This window comes from Triturus cristatus, chromosome 9, assembly GCF_964204655.1.
Source record: "Triturus cristatus chromosome 9, aTriCri1.1, whole genome shotgun sequence".
NCBI lineage: Eukaryota > Metazoa > Chordata > Amphibia > Caudata > Salamandridae > Triturus > Triturus cristatus.
In genome coordinates this window covers 47059836-47080289 of record NC_140592.1, presented here as the reverse complement: position 1 = coordinate 47080289, position 20454 = coordinate 47059836, and the positions used below count along the sequence as shown (strand labels likewise).

Genomic DNA, 20454 nt, shown 5'->3' with positions numbered 1-20454 from the left:
TGCATACTGGTAAGTAGCATATTCCGTTCGAGGCATATGAGCTGCAGATCACACACTTAGGATAGACTATATAGCAGAGTCTCCCCTAGCGGTGGACACCTGTATCGGTTGCAGCAGTTTGAAATAAAGTTTCAAGGACAGCCTGACCCACAGAAGCTTGTTGCTTTGCTTGCACGTCAACACAATAGTGTTTAGTGAAGGTGTGTGTTGTAGACCATGTGGCTGCCTTACAAATATCTTCTAGGGGAATATTTCCTAAGAATGCCATGGAAGCCCCTATTTTGCATGTGGAATGCGCTCTAGGGGGAACCGTTTGTGTGCGTTTAGCCTTGTGGTAGCATATTTGGATACATTTAACTATCCACCAAGCTATCCCAGTCTTGGAAATGGGGTTGCCTTTATGTGGTGGAGAGAAAGCAACTAACAATTGTTTTGTTTTGCGGAATGATTTGGTTCTGTCAATGTAGTAAAGAAGGGCTCTTTAACGTCTGAGGTATGAAGAGCTCTTTCAGCTACCGAGTCTGGATTTGGGAAGAAAACTGGTAACTCCACTGATTGGTTAAGATGGAACGGAGATATGACTTTTGGAAGGAATTTTGGATTTGTTCCAAGAACCACTTTGTTACGGTGTAATTGTAAGAATGGTTCTTGTATGGTTAAAGCCTAGATTTCACTTACCCTTCTGAGGGATGTGATAGCGATAAGGAAAGCCACTTTCCATGCGAGGAACTGTAGTTCGCATTTATGCAGAGGTTCAAATGGGGGTCCCATGAGCCTTGTAAGAACAATGTTTCGATTCCACACTGGAGAGGGTGGTAATCTGGGAGGAATAATCCTTTTAAGTCCTTCCATGAAGGCTTTGATCGCAGGTACTCTAAAGAGTGACAAGTGTTGTCGATTTTATAAATAGGCTGCTAACGCTGCTAGGTGGAGACGTATGGATGAGTACGCTAAATTACATCTTTGCAAGTGCAGTAAGTAGCTAATGATGTCCTGGATGGATGCATCCGGTGGGTTTATATGATTGTTAGTGCAATAAAAGGCAAATCTCTTCCATTTTGCAGCATAGCAGGCACTAGTGGTAGGTCTTCTGGCCTCCTTTATAATATTCATGCAGTCTGGGGGCAGGTTGAGGTAACCGAACTCTAGGACTTCAGGAGCCAGATCGCTAGGTTCAGTTGACTTGGATCTGGGTGTCTGATTTCTCCATGGTTCTGGGTTAATAAGGACGGGGAGAGATGCAGTTTTTGGTGTGGAACTAGCGAAAGTTCCAGTAGTGTTGGGAACCAAGGCTGGCATGCCCATGTAGGAGCTACTAGGATCAGTTTGAGAGACTGTTGCCGGAGCTTGCGTACCACTAATGGAATGAGTGGGAGAGGCGGAAATGCGTACGCAAATCTGCCTGACCAGTTCATCCATATCGCATTGCCCTTTGACTCCGGGTGGAGAAACCTGGCGGCGAAGGTTGGGCATTTTGCGTTTTCGTGTGTGGCGAACAGATCTATGTCTGGTTGGCCCCATTGTTGGAAAAAGGGCAGTAGGACTTGGGGATGTAGTTCCCATTCGTGGATCTGTTGAGTTTGTCGACTTAACAGATCGGCAATTTGATTGTGAACCCCTGGAAGGTATTCTGCAAGTAGATATATGTTCTGGGGAATGGCCCATCTCCAAATGTTCTGTGCGAGCTGGGACAGCTGGAGAGAATGTGTGCCTCCTTGTTTTTGTATGTAATACATGGCTGTCATGTTGTCTGTCCGTATGAGGACAGTTTTGTTCTGGAGATGTAGTTTGAATGATTTTAGTAATAGGAACACTGCTAGCAGTTCCAGGTAATTGATATGGAGCACTTTCTGTTTAGTGGTCCATTTGCCCTGAGTGGTGTGGCCGAGGAGATGGGCTCCCCATACTGTGAGCGATGCGTCCGTTGTCAGCACTATGTGTGGAAGAGGCTCTAGGAACGGCCTCCCTTTGGACAGGTTTGTTATGTTCCACCATTTCAGAGAGCGATGTGTGCGGCTGTCTACCAACACCAGATCTGTAAGTTGTCCGTGAGCCTGGTTCCACTGACGTGCTAGACATTCTTGCAAGGGACGCATTTGAAGTCTTGCATAAGGCACAATGAAGATGCATGACGCCATCATGCCTATGAGTTGCATGAACACTCTTGCTGGAAGGGAGTGCTGGACTTGAAATTTTGTGATAAGAGCTTGTATATTGGCTATCCTGGCTGGGCTGGGATATGCTAGGGCTGTGGAGGTGTTTATGGTGGCTCCTAGATACTGATGTATGTGAGAGGGTTGGAGATGATATTTGGGATAGTTTATTGTGAATCCCAAGTTGTGTAAGGTTTGGATGGTTTGGTGAGTGTGTAGAACACATTTGTTGAATGACTTGGCTTTTATTAGCCAGTCGTCTAGATACGCGAAGACATGAATTTGTTGTCTTCTGAGATGTGCTGCTACTACTGCCAGGCATTTTGTGAATACTCTGGGTGCGGTTGTTACCCCGAATGGAAGGACTGTAAACTGGTAGTGTTGTCCGTCCACCACAAACCTTAGATACTTCCTGTGGGCAGGATGTATGGGAATGTGGAAGTAGGCGTCCTTGAGATCTAGTGTGGCAAGGAAATCGCCTTGTTGCAGTAGTGGGAGCACTTGTTGAAGAGTGATCATATGGAAATTATCTGAATTTATATACAGATTTAGGGGTCTGAGGTAGAGTATTGGTCTTGAGTCCCGTCCTTCTTGGGGATTAGGAGGTAGAGTGAGTATACCCCTGTACCCTGATGTTCTAAGGGAACTGGTTCTATTGCGTGTTTTTAAGCAATGAGAGAACCTCTTGTTTGAGGAGCGTAAGATGGTCTGGTGACATGGAACGCAGCTTGGGCGGCATGTGTGGGAGGGTAGTTGTGAGTTCCAGGCAGTAACCATACTGGACAATTTGTCTTACCCACTTGTCTGTTGTGATGGAGTTCCAGACCGGTAGGAACTGTTTTAATCTTCCCCCGACTGGAGTGGAATGGTCTGGGGGGAGTGGAGGAAAGTCACTCTTTTGTGGCAGGGGAGGTACGAGTGTTGTTATTACCTCAACCTCGCCCCTTGTTGTTGTTTCCTCTGTATCCGCCTCTAAAAGATCCTCTACTTGGGGAAGTTTGTATAGCGGTTTTGAATGTAGAGGAGGTGTCCGCTCCCATATGTTTGGAGGCTCCTCTATAGAAGGAGCGCCGAAAGAAGCCACGTGGTTGGGGAGACTGTAATGCTCCCATGGACTTAGCAGTCTCTGTGTCCTTCATTTTCTCAAGGGCAGTGTATACTGCTGGCCCAAAGAGCTGTTCCTGGTTGAATGGTTGACTAAGTATGGTAGTTTGTACCTCTGGCTTAAAGCCTGAAATGCGTAACCAGGCAGGTCGACGAAGGAGCACACTTGTGTTAATTGCTCTAGAGGCGGTGTCTGCGGCGTCAAGCGCACATTTAATTGCTGCATTTTAAATAAGTTTTCCCTCCTGGATAAGGTCATTTGCCTGGGTTTTGTATTGCTCTGGCAGATGTTGTAGTAAAGTCTCTAATTGGTCGTAGTGGGCCCTGTCATAGCGTGCTAGTAGGGCTTGGGTGTTGGCAATACGCCAATGATTAGCGGTTTGCGCTGCTACTCTTTTGCCAGAGGCTTCTAACAATTTGGATTCTTTGTCTGGGGGTGGTGTATCTCCTGTGGTTTGGGAGTTGGCGCGTTTCCTAGCATTGGAAACGGCCAAAGAATCCAAAGGGAGTTGCCCTTTGATGTAATTAGGATCTTCAGGGGCAGGCCTATATTTCTTTTCTATCCGTGTTTTATGACTCCTTTAATCATGGGTAGAATTTGTACAGACTTTTGAGATTGTTCAAAAGTGTCCAATAGGAAGTCTTCCTCTGGTGCGTCGGAGTGCATGGTGACGCCGTGGTAAAGTGCCCCTCTATTTAATAATTGGCCAAACCCCAGGTGATCATCTGGAGGCGATGGTTTGGAGGGATATGGCTGAGGGTCAGGCATGTCTGGTAGAGGGAATGCCCAATCATCCAGTGGTGAGGTGTCTGGATCCGTGAACGGATCATTAGGGTCACCCCCACCCCCTAGGTCATCATCATCCTGTGGAGGTGGTGTATGTAATGGAGATGGTATAGGTAAGGGTGGTGTAGGCAGAGGGGTTGGATTTGGAGGCAGTATAGGAGAGGAAGGAGGCATAGGCGATGTTGCAGAGTCCTTCCTGTTTATAGGAACTGAGGCAGGTGGTGTGTCCAGCTTCCATTTTCTACATGGCACCGCGGTGACCTGTCCAGTCTTTGGGTTGATATAAATCTTTTTCTGCCTTGGGTCAATGGGATCTGGATGAAAAAGTTCTTGTTCTTCAAGAACAGTGTTTGGTGCCGATTTTTTCGGTTCCGATCGAGGTTTTGGTTGATCGGTGGAGTGTTTGGCTTTAGGAGGTGTATGAGAGTCCTTAGCCGTTGGTTTCGGTGCCGATATGGGTTTCGGAGCCGAAGTTGTATCTGTAGGCTTGGGAACCTTTGGTGGCGGTTTATCTATTGGCCTTGGTGTTTTCGGGGCCGAAGGCGTCGGAGCCGATTTCGGTGCAGAGTGGTCTTTTGTCTTCAGTGCCGAAGGTGCCAGTTGGACAATGACATGCGGTTTGCTCGGTCCCGAGCTACCGGAAGGCTTATGTTTCTTCGGAGTCGGGGCCAGCAGGCGAAGTCTTGACCAATGCCTTTGGTTACGGTGGGGTTGGGGCAGGGGCAGTAGTACTCACACGTTGCCCAGGAGCGATGGGGTCGTCTGAGTCGTCTGCTTCGGAAATGATCTGTAGATCTTCGGAATCTTCTTCCGGGACATCGGGGCCTTCATCAAAGATGTCCTCTGGTTCCGGAGCTGTTCTCTGTGCCATGATGTGTCTTCGAGCCCTTCGATCTCGAATGGTCTTTTTGGATCGAAAGGATGCGCAGGCTGGACAGCTGGATTCGTCGTGTTCAGGTGATAGGCACAGGTTGCAGACTTTGTGGTGGTCACTGTGCAGAAATTTTGCTCCACACTGGGGGCTTTTTTGAAAGGCGTCCTTTCCATGAGCCGTAGGCCTCACGGCGTGGATAGGCCCAGCGGCCTGAGTCGCCGTCCGGAACTGAGCCGATGAAATTGATGTCGAGAATGAAGGTGCTTCGATGTTTTATGTGAAGTTTTGCGCTTCAAAAAAGCTTGGAATTGATATTTCCAACCGGAGCGGAAAAGTTGCATCCGAACCCAATGGCGGAAAAAAACTATCTAACGATGGAGTTGATGCCCATGTGCACTGTCGTCCAAGGGAGGAGTCACCTATCTTGTGACCAAAGACTTCTTCCGAAGACAACAACAACCTGCAAGCATCCGAGCCCAACACCAGATGGTGATCTACTATTCTAAGTGTGTGATCTGCAGCTCATATGCCTCGAACTGACATGTTTAGGATAAGTGAACATCTATTCTAGATGAATATAAACATTCCATTATATCTCACGAAGAAGTCATTCTCCTCGTGGCTGCACTTCTGATCACTCACTGTTTGATACATGTGCATCCCGAAAATAATGCCAGACAACTTGAAACCCAGAAATGCAAAACTTCTAACTTCTTCCATGTGTTCCAGACTGTCAAATAAACTTTCCTTCCACTTCTCTGAACACTGGACTAATAGATTTCACGGACATTCCACAATAGCTTTACTTATCTGCTAGCTCGGTCTCTTTTTCCTGTCTGTAGGCAGCTCTGGCACTTACTGTATGATCTCTCTCCTATGTAGCTCTTCTTTCAGTTGCAGGTACCTCCTGAACTTACTACAGGACATCGCTCTCTTCTACCTTTCTCCTGCTTGTTGGCACTTGAGATACCTACTGCAGCAAACTGCTCTGCTCCAGGTTGTATCTGCCCCCGTTCCGCAATGATGCATAATGGATTTCCACAATTCCTCTAGTAGGTACTCTATGACCTCCTTCTCCAGTAGTTCTTCCCTCTGTTTGTAGGCATCAGCAGTACTTACAGTAGCACATCCCTGTCCTCTAGCTGCACCTCCAGTTTGTAGTCGACTCAGCAGGTATTTACTAAAGGACATCCCTCTGTTCTAGCTGTTCCTCCAGTTTGTAGTCGACTCAGGTATTTAATGTAGGGCATAACTCACTTCTAGCTCTTCCTTCAGTTTGCAGTTGACAGAGGTATTTACGGAAGGACATACCTCACGTCTACCTCTTCCTGCAGTTGCTGGCCCTTGATACTTACTGCAGTACATCCCTCTGATCCAGGTTGTATTTGCCTCCGTTCTTCATCGATGCGTTGTGGATTGCCTCAATAGCTCGGTCAATGGAGAGCAGGACCTCATCTTGCTCCTGTACCTGACAAAGAAACACAGGGCGGTCATAGTCAGGTCATCACTTCAAACATATGACAGCATGAAGAAGGCTTTATTTAAACATATGAGGGGAAGAAGGGTTTATGATAATTATTCTTCAGCAGAGTCTAGAGCACAGTTTCAAATTTAGCAAAACTATAGACACTGACCCAACAGCTTCAAATTCTCAAACAGGGTTGCGATCTCCAAAGACCGCACCAAAATGCTTAGCGCTTCGCTTGAGCACAAGAAGCAACCACCGTTGACATTGCTTTCATGCTTTTTGGCACAAACCGCTAGGAAGCGACAGCACCTACTGATGATTCTGACAAAGAACCAACTTCTCATTCCAAGAGGCGGGCTCGTCCAGTGCATTCAAAGATCTATCGCCGCACTGGCAGAACCCCAAGGGTTTACCGCTCTCCACACTGAGGACGCTGCACCGGGCTGCCCAAGGGTTCACCCAAGCCTGGCCAGGGCGGTCAGCAGTGCAGTCACTTCATATCCAAGGCATGGACTAAGGCTTTATTTTCATATTATGTGTTTATTTCGGGTCATCAGCTTGAAAAGGGTTTGGTTTTATTAAAACAGGGAAATGCATATTGAGAATGGAAAGTAAACTACAAGACTATAAAGTTTGGTGGCCTTAAGTAAAAATAAGAGAACAATACCTCACTTATGTTGTAAAGAATGTTAGACAAAAAAAAACCTTTGTTAAAAAACACATCCTGTATGCAGGAGAGAGAGAGAGAGAGAGAGAGAGAGAGAAAGATTGCACTAATGTAGAGTGTATTATATATGTATACGCACAGACAGACTATGGACAACTGCATTTCGGATATATATCGTCATCTCCTCTGGGCTAACGTACAATAATCTGTTGCGCTCTGCAGAAATCTACAATATTTTCCACTGAAACACCCATTGAGTTTCTCACTTTAAAGTTCTGCAAAGTTTTGAATGGTTCCGGGGCTGAGCACCTGATTATAAAGCCACATCCACTCTTCCGTAGCGTCCACAACCCAATCACACCCAAATATAAGCTCAAAACTGTTCTTGGGGTCTATAGGCCGCCATTCTGAATGTCCGTCAATTGGAGCATCCATCCACAGCTCAATGTCCACTTTCAAACAATTCAGTTAAATAGAAAAAAACAATAAGGTCATTTAACTTTTGAACTAAGGGCTGAAATTTGCTTCATCCAGCAAATGCGACAATCACTGAAATGGTAGGGGAAGGTGGCCCAGGCTGCAGAACGGTAGACATCAAAGGCCCTGAGCTGCGCTAGTCATCATTATATGCCCTTAATGGGGAAAAGGGACTCAGATCGGCTACTTCTCCCCAGCATCATGCTTCTAGGAGCATTCATCTAAAATTAAGACAACCAACACACAAACAGCAACAAACAAGCGCATCATCTTGTCAGCAGATTCTAGGCACTGGCTTCAGTATCTGGGATGCAAACACAGTTAAAGGAAAGCCCAGAAGAACCTCTAGCATCAGTGATGCCAACCCCCTCCCACCACCCACACCACTGCTCCTCATCTCAACCATGAACGTACGACGCCCGCGTAACATACACACAAGTGCCCCGATCTCGCCTTCCAGGTATCGAAGACTCAGAAACTCATTACGGAAGGATCAATGGCTAAACTTTGGAGTCGCTCAACAAACCCTCGGATCAATTTCACATGGTGATCAACAAAGCGCATCATACCTTTCCCGCGAGGAGGAGGACGTGATGAATCAATGTCATTTGCTTTAATGATCCAACGTTCTGCAGAAGCGCTGCTTGCAGCCTCTGAAGGTCAGTGCAAAGGTGCAGGCTTCTCAAACAACTCTGCGTGGAAGGATGGGCCGCATGGGTGTTAGGGAACGCTATCAGAAAGATAGGGGGCGTGCCTGAATCCAGGACCCACCTGCAGATCCTATGCACGTCCAACCACAAACGCAGCCTGGCTGGAGTACCACAGGATGCTTTCCAGGCCCCTTGCGGAACAAAGTTCCAGTTGTGCCATCCTAGCCACTTTTTTTGTCCCTAGAATATTCCCCGTCTTTTTGACAACTATTTCTGAGGGCCAAATCCTGAGTGACTCCTCAGAACACAGAGTGGTGATCCTTGGGGACACCCTTTTGTTGTTCCTCAGAGTGGAGACCCTACAATGGTCTCACAGCTCCTGTGACTCTCTGTAGAAGCCCTAGCTGGTGACATCATATGCAAAGCCTTTGGGGGGACATAGCTGCACCAGAGAAGACACCTAATGTCCCCTTGTAAATGTCAGGAGGGCCATGTGAGGCCCCTGGGCCTTACAGGGGGTAGCACTCATCTATCCGATCATGGGAACAAGTCTGTACAGTAAAAGCTTTGAGAACAACACTACTGAAGCACCTGTTAGGGTCACCCATCGATATTTCCAAATATTTACTTTTGTAAAAAAAGACAACTGCACGATGGAAGATGCATGCTGTCCACACACGACAACCACACCCCCTCTGCTGACCGGTCTCATCATCTGGGTGGAGGGAAAGCATAGAGATCCGACTACTACCGCCCCCTGGAGGGTGAAGTAGGCCATCTGCACTTACAAAAGAACCACTACATTGCATGCTGGAAAGAGGACACTCTGGAGAGAGACATAAGCGCAGTAGCCTTCACCCAACTTGTTGAACAACCGCTGGGAGTGAACGAGAACCCGCTGCTAGTTGCGCTAGTAGATTGTGAGGCTGAGAGCTGTCCCTTTCCTCCCCACTAGGAACAGGACCCAAGTCACCCACAGGAGTTCTACTGCCCTGCCCTGGTGCTACTATTGACCAGGTCTGTGTATCAACCCAATAAGTGCAGACACATCCACACAGTGCCTTGAAGCCCCCTCGACCCCTCAAAAGAGACTAAGAGGGCAGCCCTAGGAACCAAGCTTCTCAACTGCAGGTGAACTGAGTGGTGGCTCTGTCTGGTGGCACACGACCCTCACACCAACTTTTACTATTTCTGTTCTTCACTGAAACCTGTTGTTGTGGAGGTCCTAGACAGGCTTGCTTTGTGTTGCAAGAGACTTTTTTCGCATTGGAAAAGCTCTTTCTGTTTGTGGGCGTATGTTCATTCTGTATTCACAAGAAACAAGAGCGACCCATAAGTCCTTGCGAACTGGGTGTTGCTGATTAGCAAAAAAACAATGTTCACAAGGAACTCATTTATCTGAGAGATGCAGTTTCTGCAAGATTAAATATGGCTTGCGTGAATATATACGAGACTAGAACAACTTTTTGAATACGACCTTAATTAAATTCAGTCAGACAATATTGTATAGAGTAATAGAAATAGAAGGCCACATAACAGTTTATCAAAACTGGACTCACTTCAGCCGAAATGAGCATAGTTTATTTGCATTCATCGTATTGGGGTTCACAAATCACTTTGAAATGCAAATGTACATAGTGTAAATACATTATCAAATATCTCTGAGAATTCTTACTTTTTGTGTGTACCATGAATACGATGAACAGCCGCAGTCCGTGCAGGTAACGGCGGTGGGACGGTGGAGCCGCGTTGGAGGGGGGGGGGTTCGAGGGACGATGCACAGGAAAAGTTAAATAATTAATTTTCCCCTAGGCATCGTCCTTCGAAATCCCCCCCCCCCCACCCCAACGCAGCCCCACCGCTGTTACCTGCACGGACCGCGGCTGACGATGAATGCAAATAAGCTATTTCATTTTGGCTGAAGTGAGTACAGTTTTGATAAACTGTTATGTGGGCTTCTATTTCTATTACTCCATACAATAAGGTCAGACTGAATTTAATTAAGGTTTTATTCAAAAAGTTGTTCTAGTCTCTTATATATTCACGCAAGCCATATCTTCTCTTGCAGAAACTGCATCTCTCAGATAAATGAGTTCCTTGTGAACATTGTATTTTTTGCTAATATGTTCATTCTGTGTCTCAGGCAAAGAGGTGCCCGTTCATCACTTGGACTGGTGCTCCAGAGTCAGTGCAGAGCCATAGACCTGTAATCTGTACGGTCCGAGGTAGCCCTGTATCATCAGTTTGCACAACAGACAACACTAAACCTAACCAAAGGAGGTAGGCATACCCTCCTGGGGCCAAGTAAACACTCTTCACACTAAGAAACTGTCCCCTTCCTTTGCAGGTTGTCAGGTACACTGCAAACTGTCTTTGCTTTGTCTTGAATTGTTTTATGTGTTCTCAAAGACTATGGAAAACGGCACCGACTTGCATCACAATACATCTATTCTGGCAACAGGACTCTCAGTAGAATACTCTGATGACACTGGGGCGATCAAACTCTTGTGCAACAGTTAAGAGGTAATTTATCTCCTATAATACGACACAGACCTCCTTCTGCCTCACAGACGCAGGCCGACCGCTGGGCCCGTGCTTGCATAAGCGGTCAGAAGTGGCGTTATCAGAGATCCATGAATGACCTATAACGGGCCAACGTTGTTTATGTAGCTCCAGGGACAGATGGCACAGATGGGAAAAGCTGGCAGAGGGCAAGTTCCTGCCGTGTCAGAGAAAGCCAGGCATGCATTTTAAATTGAGCTTTGACGTCACACATCCGACACTGGACACGTGTTTTAATCTGCTGTAAGAATATCAACACAACCCAGTCACCGGGTAATTTTAACATGATACATGCAAACTACAAATGTCTACAGTACATTTAAACACCGAAACCCGGCCCGGATAAGAGCCAGAGTATCAAAAGGTACTACCTATAATCTAAGGACAAAGTAAACACAGGCCAGACCGGGCCATATAGGAAGCAGGGTCATTTTTAGGTGGAGCATTCAAGACCTCTTGTATATACTTTAGTATATACTTCTATGTGTATGTACTTTGTGGGCTCTGGAGATCAGCCCTAGGACTTGTCAGCTTCCGCTTAGGGACCTATTTTTCTGTTCAACTGCCTCTATTTAACTGACCAGTAGGGTTCAGTAAAATACCAGAATTGTTGTCTGCTTAGGGACTTTCTTTTTTTGTTTTTATTCTGGCATCTGCCTCTATTTAACTTTCTTGATAGAAAACGACCAGCAGTGGTCAGTAAAATACCAGAATCACTCTTGCATTCTCTAGTTTCCAGTCCATAGAAATGGTCTTCCACGCGCACCCGTAGACATTAATATTTTTTTCAAATATTGTATTTTCAGTGATATGACCACCGAAGGCCCTGATTTATATTAAAAACAGAGCTTTGGACCATACATTTTCCCGCTGAAAGGCAATATTTCTCTCCATGTGCTCCCATACCTGGCGTGTCACGCAGTTTGGTGCTTACTTTCCCTCCATGTTGAAGGTCAGTAGATGTTTCAGCACCCAGGCTAATGGGCTACATTGCTAAATACATATAAGGTCCAAAAGGCGAGACCGATTGCATTGCAAATGCTTGTTGAAGACTATGGGGGGGGGGGGGGTCAGCATCTGCCTTAAAATGTATATATGGTTTATGGAAATAAGTAAGGATAAAAACAGCCTTGTGTGAGCGTCGCTGTGTGGGAGCTTGCACTGGGAACCTCACAGATTGCAACACTTCCTTTAAAAACCAGGGCCATCTGTCCTCGCTCCAACAACAACGATTGGGATTTCATTCCGAAGGCAGTGAAAGCAGGACACCAAAGGAAAAAGGCCAATTCAGAAATACAAACACTTCGGATAACGGACCATGTCACCACTGAGCATCACTGGACATACACCCTTCCTTCTGCGCCCGGAGCACCCGCCATCTTGCGCCCAGACAACAGCTGGGGGCTAAAAAAGAAATGCGGGAGGCCTAGGCTTGAAGCCGGTGCATCAACTACTCCTCTGTCATGTTTAAAAAAACATGTCTGGTTAAAAATATGACATGTGAATCCTCCCGGGGGAGGGGGGCACCATGGGGAGGGGAGTGAGGGAAAGGACATTTAAAAGGACCCTCCAGGAGGTGAGGGCGCCGGCACGAGCTGGTTCTGCAGTCAGGATAAAATGACAGGTTTCAAATGAAAAGCAGCCCAGGCCGGGATATTGAATATTTCCCGCGAGGTGCCTGTCCTCGGTGCAGCGGGTGACTGACTGCTACAACCACCTCCCTTCCGGGCCTCGTCGCCAAATGACTCTCCTCAACTATCTGGAGCACTGGCCCGGCAGGGAAGGAAATGGAGAAATAAAGGAAGAAGCGGAAAAAACTAAAAACGCTTTACTCGACGCCAACGCGGCGCGCGGGAGGGTAGCGGGGTGCAAGGGGCGCTTGTTATTCTAAGGACGTGCCAGCCGTGTCCCGAGGACATATCCGGGGGCAGAGAGAAGAGCGACGTTTACATCTTACTCAGCAGGCTCATGGGACAACCGGGAGGCACGTCTCCTGTTCGCCTCAGAAACTCAGATGCCGATCACTCTGCAAGGACGAATGAATATAACCTGGCGCAGAACCTATCGAACCTAATCTCTGCAAGGATGAAGGAATAAAACCTGGACCGCAACCTCTGCACCCGTCACTGCGAGGATGAAAGAACAAAAGCTGGCCCAGCACCTCTACAGCCAATCACTCGGCGAGGATGAAAGAATAAAACCGGGCCTAGAACCTCTGCAGCCAATCACTCTGCGAGGATGAAAGAACAAAAGCTGGCCCAGCACCTCTACAGCCAATCACTCGGCGAGGATGAAAGAATAAAACCGGGCCTAGAACCTCTGCAGCCAATCACTCTGCGAGGATGAAAGAACAAAAGCTGGCCCAGCACCTCTACAGCCAATCACTCGGCGAGGATGAAAGAATAAAACCTGGCCTAGAACCTCTGCAGCCAATCACTCTGCGAGGATGAAAGAACAAAAGCTGGCCCAGCACCTCTACAGCCAATCACTCGGCGAGGATGAAAGAATAAAACTGGGCCTAGAACCTCTGGAGCCAATCACTCTGCGAGGGGAAAGAATACAACCTGGCCTAGAACCTCTGCAGCCAATCACTCTGCGAGGATGAAAGAACAAAAGCTGGCCCAGCACCTCTACAGCCAATCACTCGGCGAGGATGAAAGAATAAAACTGGGCCTAGAACCTCTGCAGCCAATCACTCTGCGAGTGGAAAGAATAAAACCTGGCCTAGAACCTCTGCAGCCAATCACTCTGCGAGGATGAAAGAACAAAAGCTGGCCCAGCACCTCTACAGCCAATCACTCGGCGAGGATAAAAGAATAAAACTGGGCCTAGAACCTCTGCAGCCAATCACTCTGCAAGTGGAAAGAATAAAACCTGGCCTAGAACCTCTGCAGCCAATCACTCTGTGAGGATGAAAGAACAAAAGCTGGCCCAGCACCTCTACAGCCAATCACTCGGCGAGGATAAAAGAATAAAGCCGGGCCTAGAACCTCTGCAGCCAATCGTGCAGAGAGGATGAAATAATGAGACCTGGCCTATAACCTCTGCAGCCAATCACTCTGCGAGAATGAAAGAACAAAAGTTGGACCAGCACCTCTACAGCCAATCACTCGGCGAGGATGAAAGAATAAAACCGGGCCTAGAACCTCTGCAGCCAACCACTCTGCGAGGGGAAAGAATAAAACCTGGCCTAGAACCTCTGCAGCCAATCACTCGGCGAGGATGAAAGAACAAAAGCTGGCCCAGCACCTCTACAGCCAATCACTCGGCGAGGATGAAAGAATAAAACCTGGCCTAGAACCTCTGCAGCCAATCACTCGGCGAGGATAAAAGAATAAAACCGGGCAAAGAACCTCTGCAGCCAATCGTGTGGTGAGGATGAAATAATAAAACCTGGCCTATAACCTCTGCAGCCAATCACTCTGCGAGTATGAAAGAACAAAAGCTGTCCCAGCACCTCTACAGCCAATCACTCGGCGAGGTTGAAAGAATAAATGCTGACCCAGAACCTCTGCATCCAATCACTCTGCAAGGATGAAGGAACAAAAGCTCTCCCTGCACCTCTACAGCCAATCCCTCTTCGAGGATCAAAGAATAAAAGTTGGCCCAGAGCCAAAGAGAACTTAATCACTGCGAGGATGAAAAAATTAAATCTGGCCCATGACATACAGTCAATCACTCTGCAAGGATGAAAGAACAAAAGCTGGACCAGCACCTCTGTAGCCAATCACTCTGCAAGGGATGAAAGAATAAAACCTGGCCCATAACCTATGTGTTTCTCTAATGAATGTATTCTGTTTTTATACAAGTTATGATTTGAAATAATAAAAAAATAAAAATAACCTATGGAACCCTATCACAAAGGGTCGTGTTACCTGGACCTCTTGGCCTTTAAGAGGATGGCTCAGAAAGAGTGTATGCATGGGGATGGTAGTAATATTTTTAATAGCGTTAAAAAAAAATAAAAAAGTTGAAATTCACTGAAAATTACTGTTTAAAAACACAAAAAACACTGAAATTCACCAGTTCTACATAACAGGCGCAAGTATAACTTGCACCACTTATGCCCTCACATATTACATCGCTGCCAACATCTGAAATGTATGGCAGTGAAAGTTATACCTATGTCAGGTACATACAAGTGGCAAATGTCAGTGTTTTTTTCTGCTTTTAACCGGTAGTGCTTTCTCAGTGAATTTAAAAGTTAAAAACCGTACTACTTTCCTCACATATGACTCAACTTTAAACTTTTTTTCTTCAATGAGTGAGAATATTATATATTTTTTTATTTTATTTTGGTGTCTTTTTAGGATACCGTGACACAGTCCTCATGTTCTGTAATTACAGTCACAACATTTTCTTTGTGTTTCGGCCAGCCAATCAGATTGCTTGCTCCTGCAAGACAGAGTCACGCAGGTGGAAGCGGACTGCCAGGGGAGGGGGAAAAAAAAATGTACCTGTGACCAATCAGTTCACTCCAGGTTTTTCCATTTGCCTTCCGTAAGCCTCCTGTGGGAGTCCCACAGGATCAACTGTCAGTGTATCTATACATTTTGAACCTTAATTTTTCGAAAAAACGGCAGAACAGATTTACACCAAATCAGAAAAAGCATAGTTTCAGGCTAATGTTCTAGCTTTCGGGTCAAGAAGGCTAAAGAGGATGTCCGATGCGGGCAAACCCTAGTACCACTAAATCCTTTAGGCAGAGTGGCTCTTTTCAAAGCGATGATCCTCCCTCGCTTCCTGTACATTATTCAAACAGCCCCTTCCACCTCCCACGGAGCTGGTTTAAAGAACTAGATATAATGGCTACAAAGTTTCTGTGGGGAGGCAAGAGACCACGCATAGCCCTCGCTCTCTGCCGGATGCCACCCTTCGACGAGGCATGGGCATGACTAATCTTTATCTGTATTACTTAGCCACCCGACTGCTCGTTCTCCACGATTGGTTTAATGGTGGCTGGTCCGACCCGGCCTACAGGACCAAATTAAGAGACATGGGATTCCCTAAAATCCAGGCAACACTATATGGCAGTCCAGTGCCCAGAGCTTTACCATTGGTGACCTGGGCGGTTCTGTGGAAATTTAGTTCGTATCTGAACATTATCTGCGCCATCTTGTCTCTCCCCAAGCGCCACACGCAGAAAACGCGCGACGGCCATTTTAGGCACCATGGTCTCATTGCCGATCGCCAGCTTGCCCCTCAGGCGCTGCAAACATCCCCCGCGCGCCGGCCACCCCCCCGCTCTCTCATAAATGGGCCATAAACCCTCTCCTTCTGCGCGACCCTGCCATGGAACCACATCCCGCGCCTGACCAACACCTCCTTTCATCCCATACATGGTCATACATCCTTTTGATAACCCCCTTCCTCTGCGCCCGATTGTCCGAACCGATCCCAGGCCATCACCTAGCCCTGCGGATGTAGTTTATTGCCCCTACTGTAAGGGAAACACCTCACATCAAAGGGATTACAGTAGATCAATTCCCCCACCCCCTGAGACCCGACCAGTCGCACACACCCCCAGGAATTGGCGGAATGTCCAGCTGTGTGATAGCCATCTCCTACTGTGGGTGGGGTGGGGACTTCTACTGTAGATATGTGTGGGAACAAGCTTGAAGTGGGGATTCCAAGGATGTCTTTCCGTACATCAAAGTCTCAACAAGAATGTATCACGTGCAATAAAGCAATAAACCTGTGTATAAGAGGCCAGGCCTCAGAGATGTGGTTAGAGCACCTCGTGACGATACCTTGCTGTCTGATCTGATGTGTTCTGCTCCGACGGAATAAAACTTTGTTTCCTGCCTTCCAGTCTCCGGCGCCTGGCTCTTTTGTTGGTTAATTATCGAATGGTATAAGAGGCGATTACCGCCGGGCAATACTTGAAGGTTATCGACTGAAGGTGCCGCTACCATTTAACAGTTCTGCTGGCCTGGCGCTCGGCTTTACGACATACTCAGTGGAATAAATTGACTCAACAAACATCTCTCTGGCAGGATGCGTGGCTAGGTGAAGTGGCTGCTTTAGGGGGTTTCAAAAGATGGAAACTCATCGGTATATCACAGCTAGGTGATGTATGGGTGGGTGACCACATAAGAACATTCCACAACTTACAGGGACGCTACACTCTCCATGTATCACAATTTTACAGATACTTACAGCTAAGTCACGCCCTCAACACCCATCTATCAACCATCACCACACTTCCTGAATTTGGTCCGTTGGAAGCACAGGTCATGATGGGGAACTTGGGGAATGGGGGGGTATCACGGATATATCGTTCCCTAACTAATAACGGCCCAACAACGCTTAATTCGCTCAGACACCGATGGGAGGGGTGGCTGCGCACCCTGGAGTACGAGGAATGGCTCGCACCCTAATGGCCCCAAAGACCATTATTACCTCAGCCAGGCTTCGCTTAATTCAAATATATTATCTTCATAACGCCTACCTGACCCCAGATCGCCTCCATTAGGCGGGCTTGCGAACCTCACCGTCTGTATATGCTGCGGGCAGAAGCCGGCAGACTTATCATATGGTTTGGTCCTGTCCTCACGTCACCCTTTACTGGGAAACACTGGAATCTGAACTCACAAAAGTTCTGGGTTGAGAGGTGCCCCATAACCCCCTGAACCTCATCCTAGGAGTCATGGAGGGCTTACATGGGTCTAGGGCAGACAAACTCTTCCTGGGGACGGCTACAATGGTGGCTAAACGAGACATTGCGGCGCCATGGAAATAATGTGACCCCCCCCCCCCCCCCCCCAAGCTTAGCTAAATGGCGTAGGGGCGTGGACTGGTGGGCTGCCCAAGAAAAGCCCTTATTTGAGGCTAGAGGGTGCCCAGCCAAACACTCAAGGATCTTGGGCAAATGATTAAATCAGTTAGGATGAATGGGTTTATGTATTTTTAAACACCTTGATTGTATTGATTATGTATTGTGAAAACGGACCGATATGCATGTTTACTCACAACCGAAGCAAGTACTCGCTGAAGTACCAATTACCACTGGCCAATTGTGCTGTAATGTTTTTCTTGTTTACTCAAAAATCAATAAAGTTGATAATCAAAAAAAGATTTAGCTTTCTGCCAAATTTGATGCAATTCTTAAACTGTTTTCTTTGCATCTTCCAACTCCACCCCCCTACACTTTTCTTGGCCCCACACTTGACGACCAACGCCAAAATTTACAGGAAGATAGGAGGTGGGTTTAACTTTTTGGGAAAGATTCATCTAACAGCACCAAATTTATAAGCAAAACAAAAAACGCTCTTCCTATGAAAAGTCTGAGTCATGTGCAACTAACTACACAGTGGAGATGTATGGACATATTGGATATGTATATAAGTAGACATATATATATATATATATATATATATATATATATATATATATATATATATATATATATATAACTGCTCCAACGCACCTTTGAAAACGGATTCACTCGCTGGCGGGTGCTGCTCGCACGGTGGTGCTCCGTGTCTAATATCTTGCTCCTAGGTTTTTCCTCTCTCCCGTCCGGGAAGAAGATAGCTGCACTCGCGGGTTAGGTTGGTAACCAGTTTTTTTATTTAGCGCTTCACAAACGCGTTTCGGGTCTTCCCTTCGTCAGTGTGTTGTATGACAGACACAGCGCGGCGCCATTTTATATACAAAAAATACATCACAATCACCATTGCGGTCACTTGAAAGTAAGGAAGGACTTCTGCCACATAGTTTATATGGGCGCCATCTTTCAATGTACATATATCGTATTTACACTTGTTTGTCAGTAAAGTTTTGTACAATATTTACAAAAGTTTTCAACATAATTCATCCTGTATCAAGTGTAATTCATCATAGGTTAAATCCTAATAAACTTCATATCTCGCCGTGGATCGGCCTTAGTGGTTCCATCGAACCACCCTCTACCTCCTCACTTTCTGTTATCTCGCCGTGTATCGGCTAAAAGCCTAGAGTGTGTGTATTTTATTAAGAGGTGTATACAGTGTTTATCATTCTCATTTGTCACCTAGATCCCCAGGTGCACCGTTAACTCTTCATTGCTATTCAGACCTTTCGGGCTTTTTGTTTGTAGGTCAATTATAAATCTCGACTCTAATCTCCTCAATTTGAGTACCCTGTCCCCTCCTCTGATATGGGGAGGCACATGATCCAGCCCAAAAAATTGAAGTAAGTTTCTGTTACTTTGGTGTTTGATAGCAAAGTGTCTCGCCACTGGATAACTCATGTCCCTGTTTGTTATGGCACGCATGTGCTCTAAAATCCTGATTTTAACACTGTGTATCGTGCTCTCAATGTATCTTAACTTACAGGGACACATCAGACAATACACTACATGCGTAGTTTGACATGAGATGAATTTTTTGATGGTTTGTCTTTCCCTCATACTCTTGATTTCATAATTGAGGGTTCTTTTGCTGAATGCACAGGCTTTGCATTTCCCACACGGGAAAAATCCCCTTAGTTCACCAAACGCCCCTTGTTTAACTGTTGGGTTTTCCAGATGGCTATGAACCAACTTATCTTTTAATGATCTTGCCTTTCTAAAAGTCATTAACGGGACAGGTGGAATATCTTTCCCAATGATCTGATCGGTTTTCAAAATATGCCAATTTTTTCTAAAAATGCGTCTTAAGGAGTCCGCATCCTCAGAAAAGGTCGTGATCATACGCAATTTGCCCTCTTCTTTCTTTCCTTCCTTTTTGTTGACCTCTAGCAGTTTCTCTCTTGGTATCTTGTTAACCTTTTCTAGGGTGTTTTCTAGCAATTTTGAGTCATAGCCTCTGGCAGCAAATCTGTCAATGCTGTCTTTGGCTGCATTAGAGAAATCGCATTCCCTTGAGCAATTGCGTTTCAAACGCAATAGTTCTCCGTATGGGATGCTTCTCTTCAATTTTTCTGGATGGCCACTGGTTGCGTGTAGTGTACTGTTGCCTGCGGTCGGCTTTCGATAGAGAGCCGTAGTGATCCTGTTCTCTTGAATCCTCACTTCCAGGTCGAGATAGTTCACTGCCACGGAACTAATCTCGCCCGTGAAATGTAGATTAAGATTATTGTTGTTAAGATGGACTATATAGTCTTTGGCACTATTGACAGACCCTCTCCAGACTATAAAAAGGTCGTCAATGTACCTATGCCAGGTCACTATATTTGCCGTCCATACAGCATTTATGGGGGACCGGACTACCTGCTCCTCCCACCAGCCCACGAACAAGTTCGCATAGCTGGGGTCGAAGCAGGTACCCATGGCGGTCCCCGATACCTGCCTGTAGAGGTCACCTTGGAAGAGAAATATGTTATGTAGGCAGAACCATATGAGCTCAATTAGCATCTTACTATGTTCCAGTAATTTGATTGCCCTTTTGTTCAGAAAATATTCCACCGCTTCAAGTCCCTGTTGATGGTCTATGCATGTATACAATCCTGTGATATCCAATGTTATTAAAACAAATGATGACTCCCATCTTACATTTTCAATGCGTGCAATGAAATCTTTAGTGTCTCTTATGTAAGAGGATAACTGTAGGACAAATTGAAATAAAAAATGGTCCACAAAGAAAGACAGTTTTTCTGTAAGGCTGCCCAATGATGAAACTATGGGTCTGCCCGGTGGATTTACTTTATCCTTGTGAACCTTGGGCAGATAGTAAAATGTTGGGATTATGGGATTGATCGCTCTCAGAAAGAGAAATTCCTCCATAGTTAA

General features: G+C 46.3%; 1 protein-coding gene across 3 annotated transcripts in view; it reads right to left on the bottom strand.

The window, feature by feature from the left end:
- The window catches only part of NCKIPSD (NCK interacting protein with SH3 domain), a 333056-nt gene that overhangs the window by 228532 nt on the left and 84070 nt on the right, over positions 1 to 20454 (bottom strand). For 2 of the 3 annotated variants that reach the window (XM_085624362.1, XM_085624364.1), the window contains exon 2: positions 6274 to 6386. In XM_085624362.1, the coding sequence (XP_085480488.1) occupies positions 6274 to 6386 (113 nt within the window). The remainder of the gene's footprint in view (positions 1 to 6273; positions 6387 to 20454) is intronic. The other variant, XM_085624363.1, reaches the window with a different exon arrangement.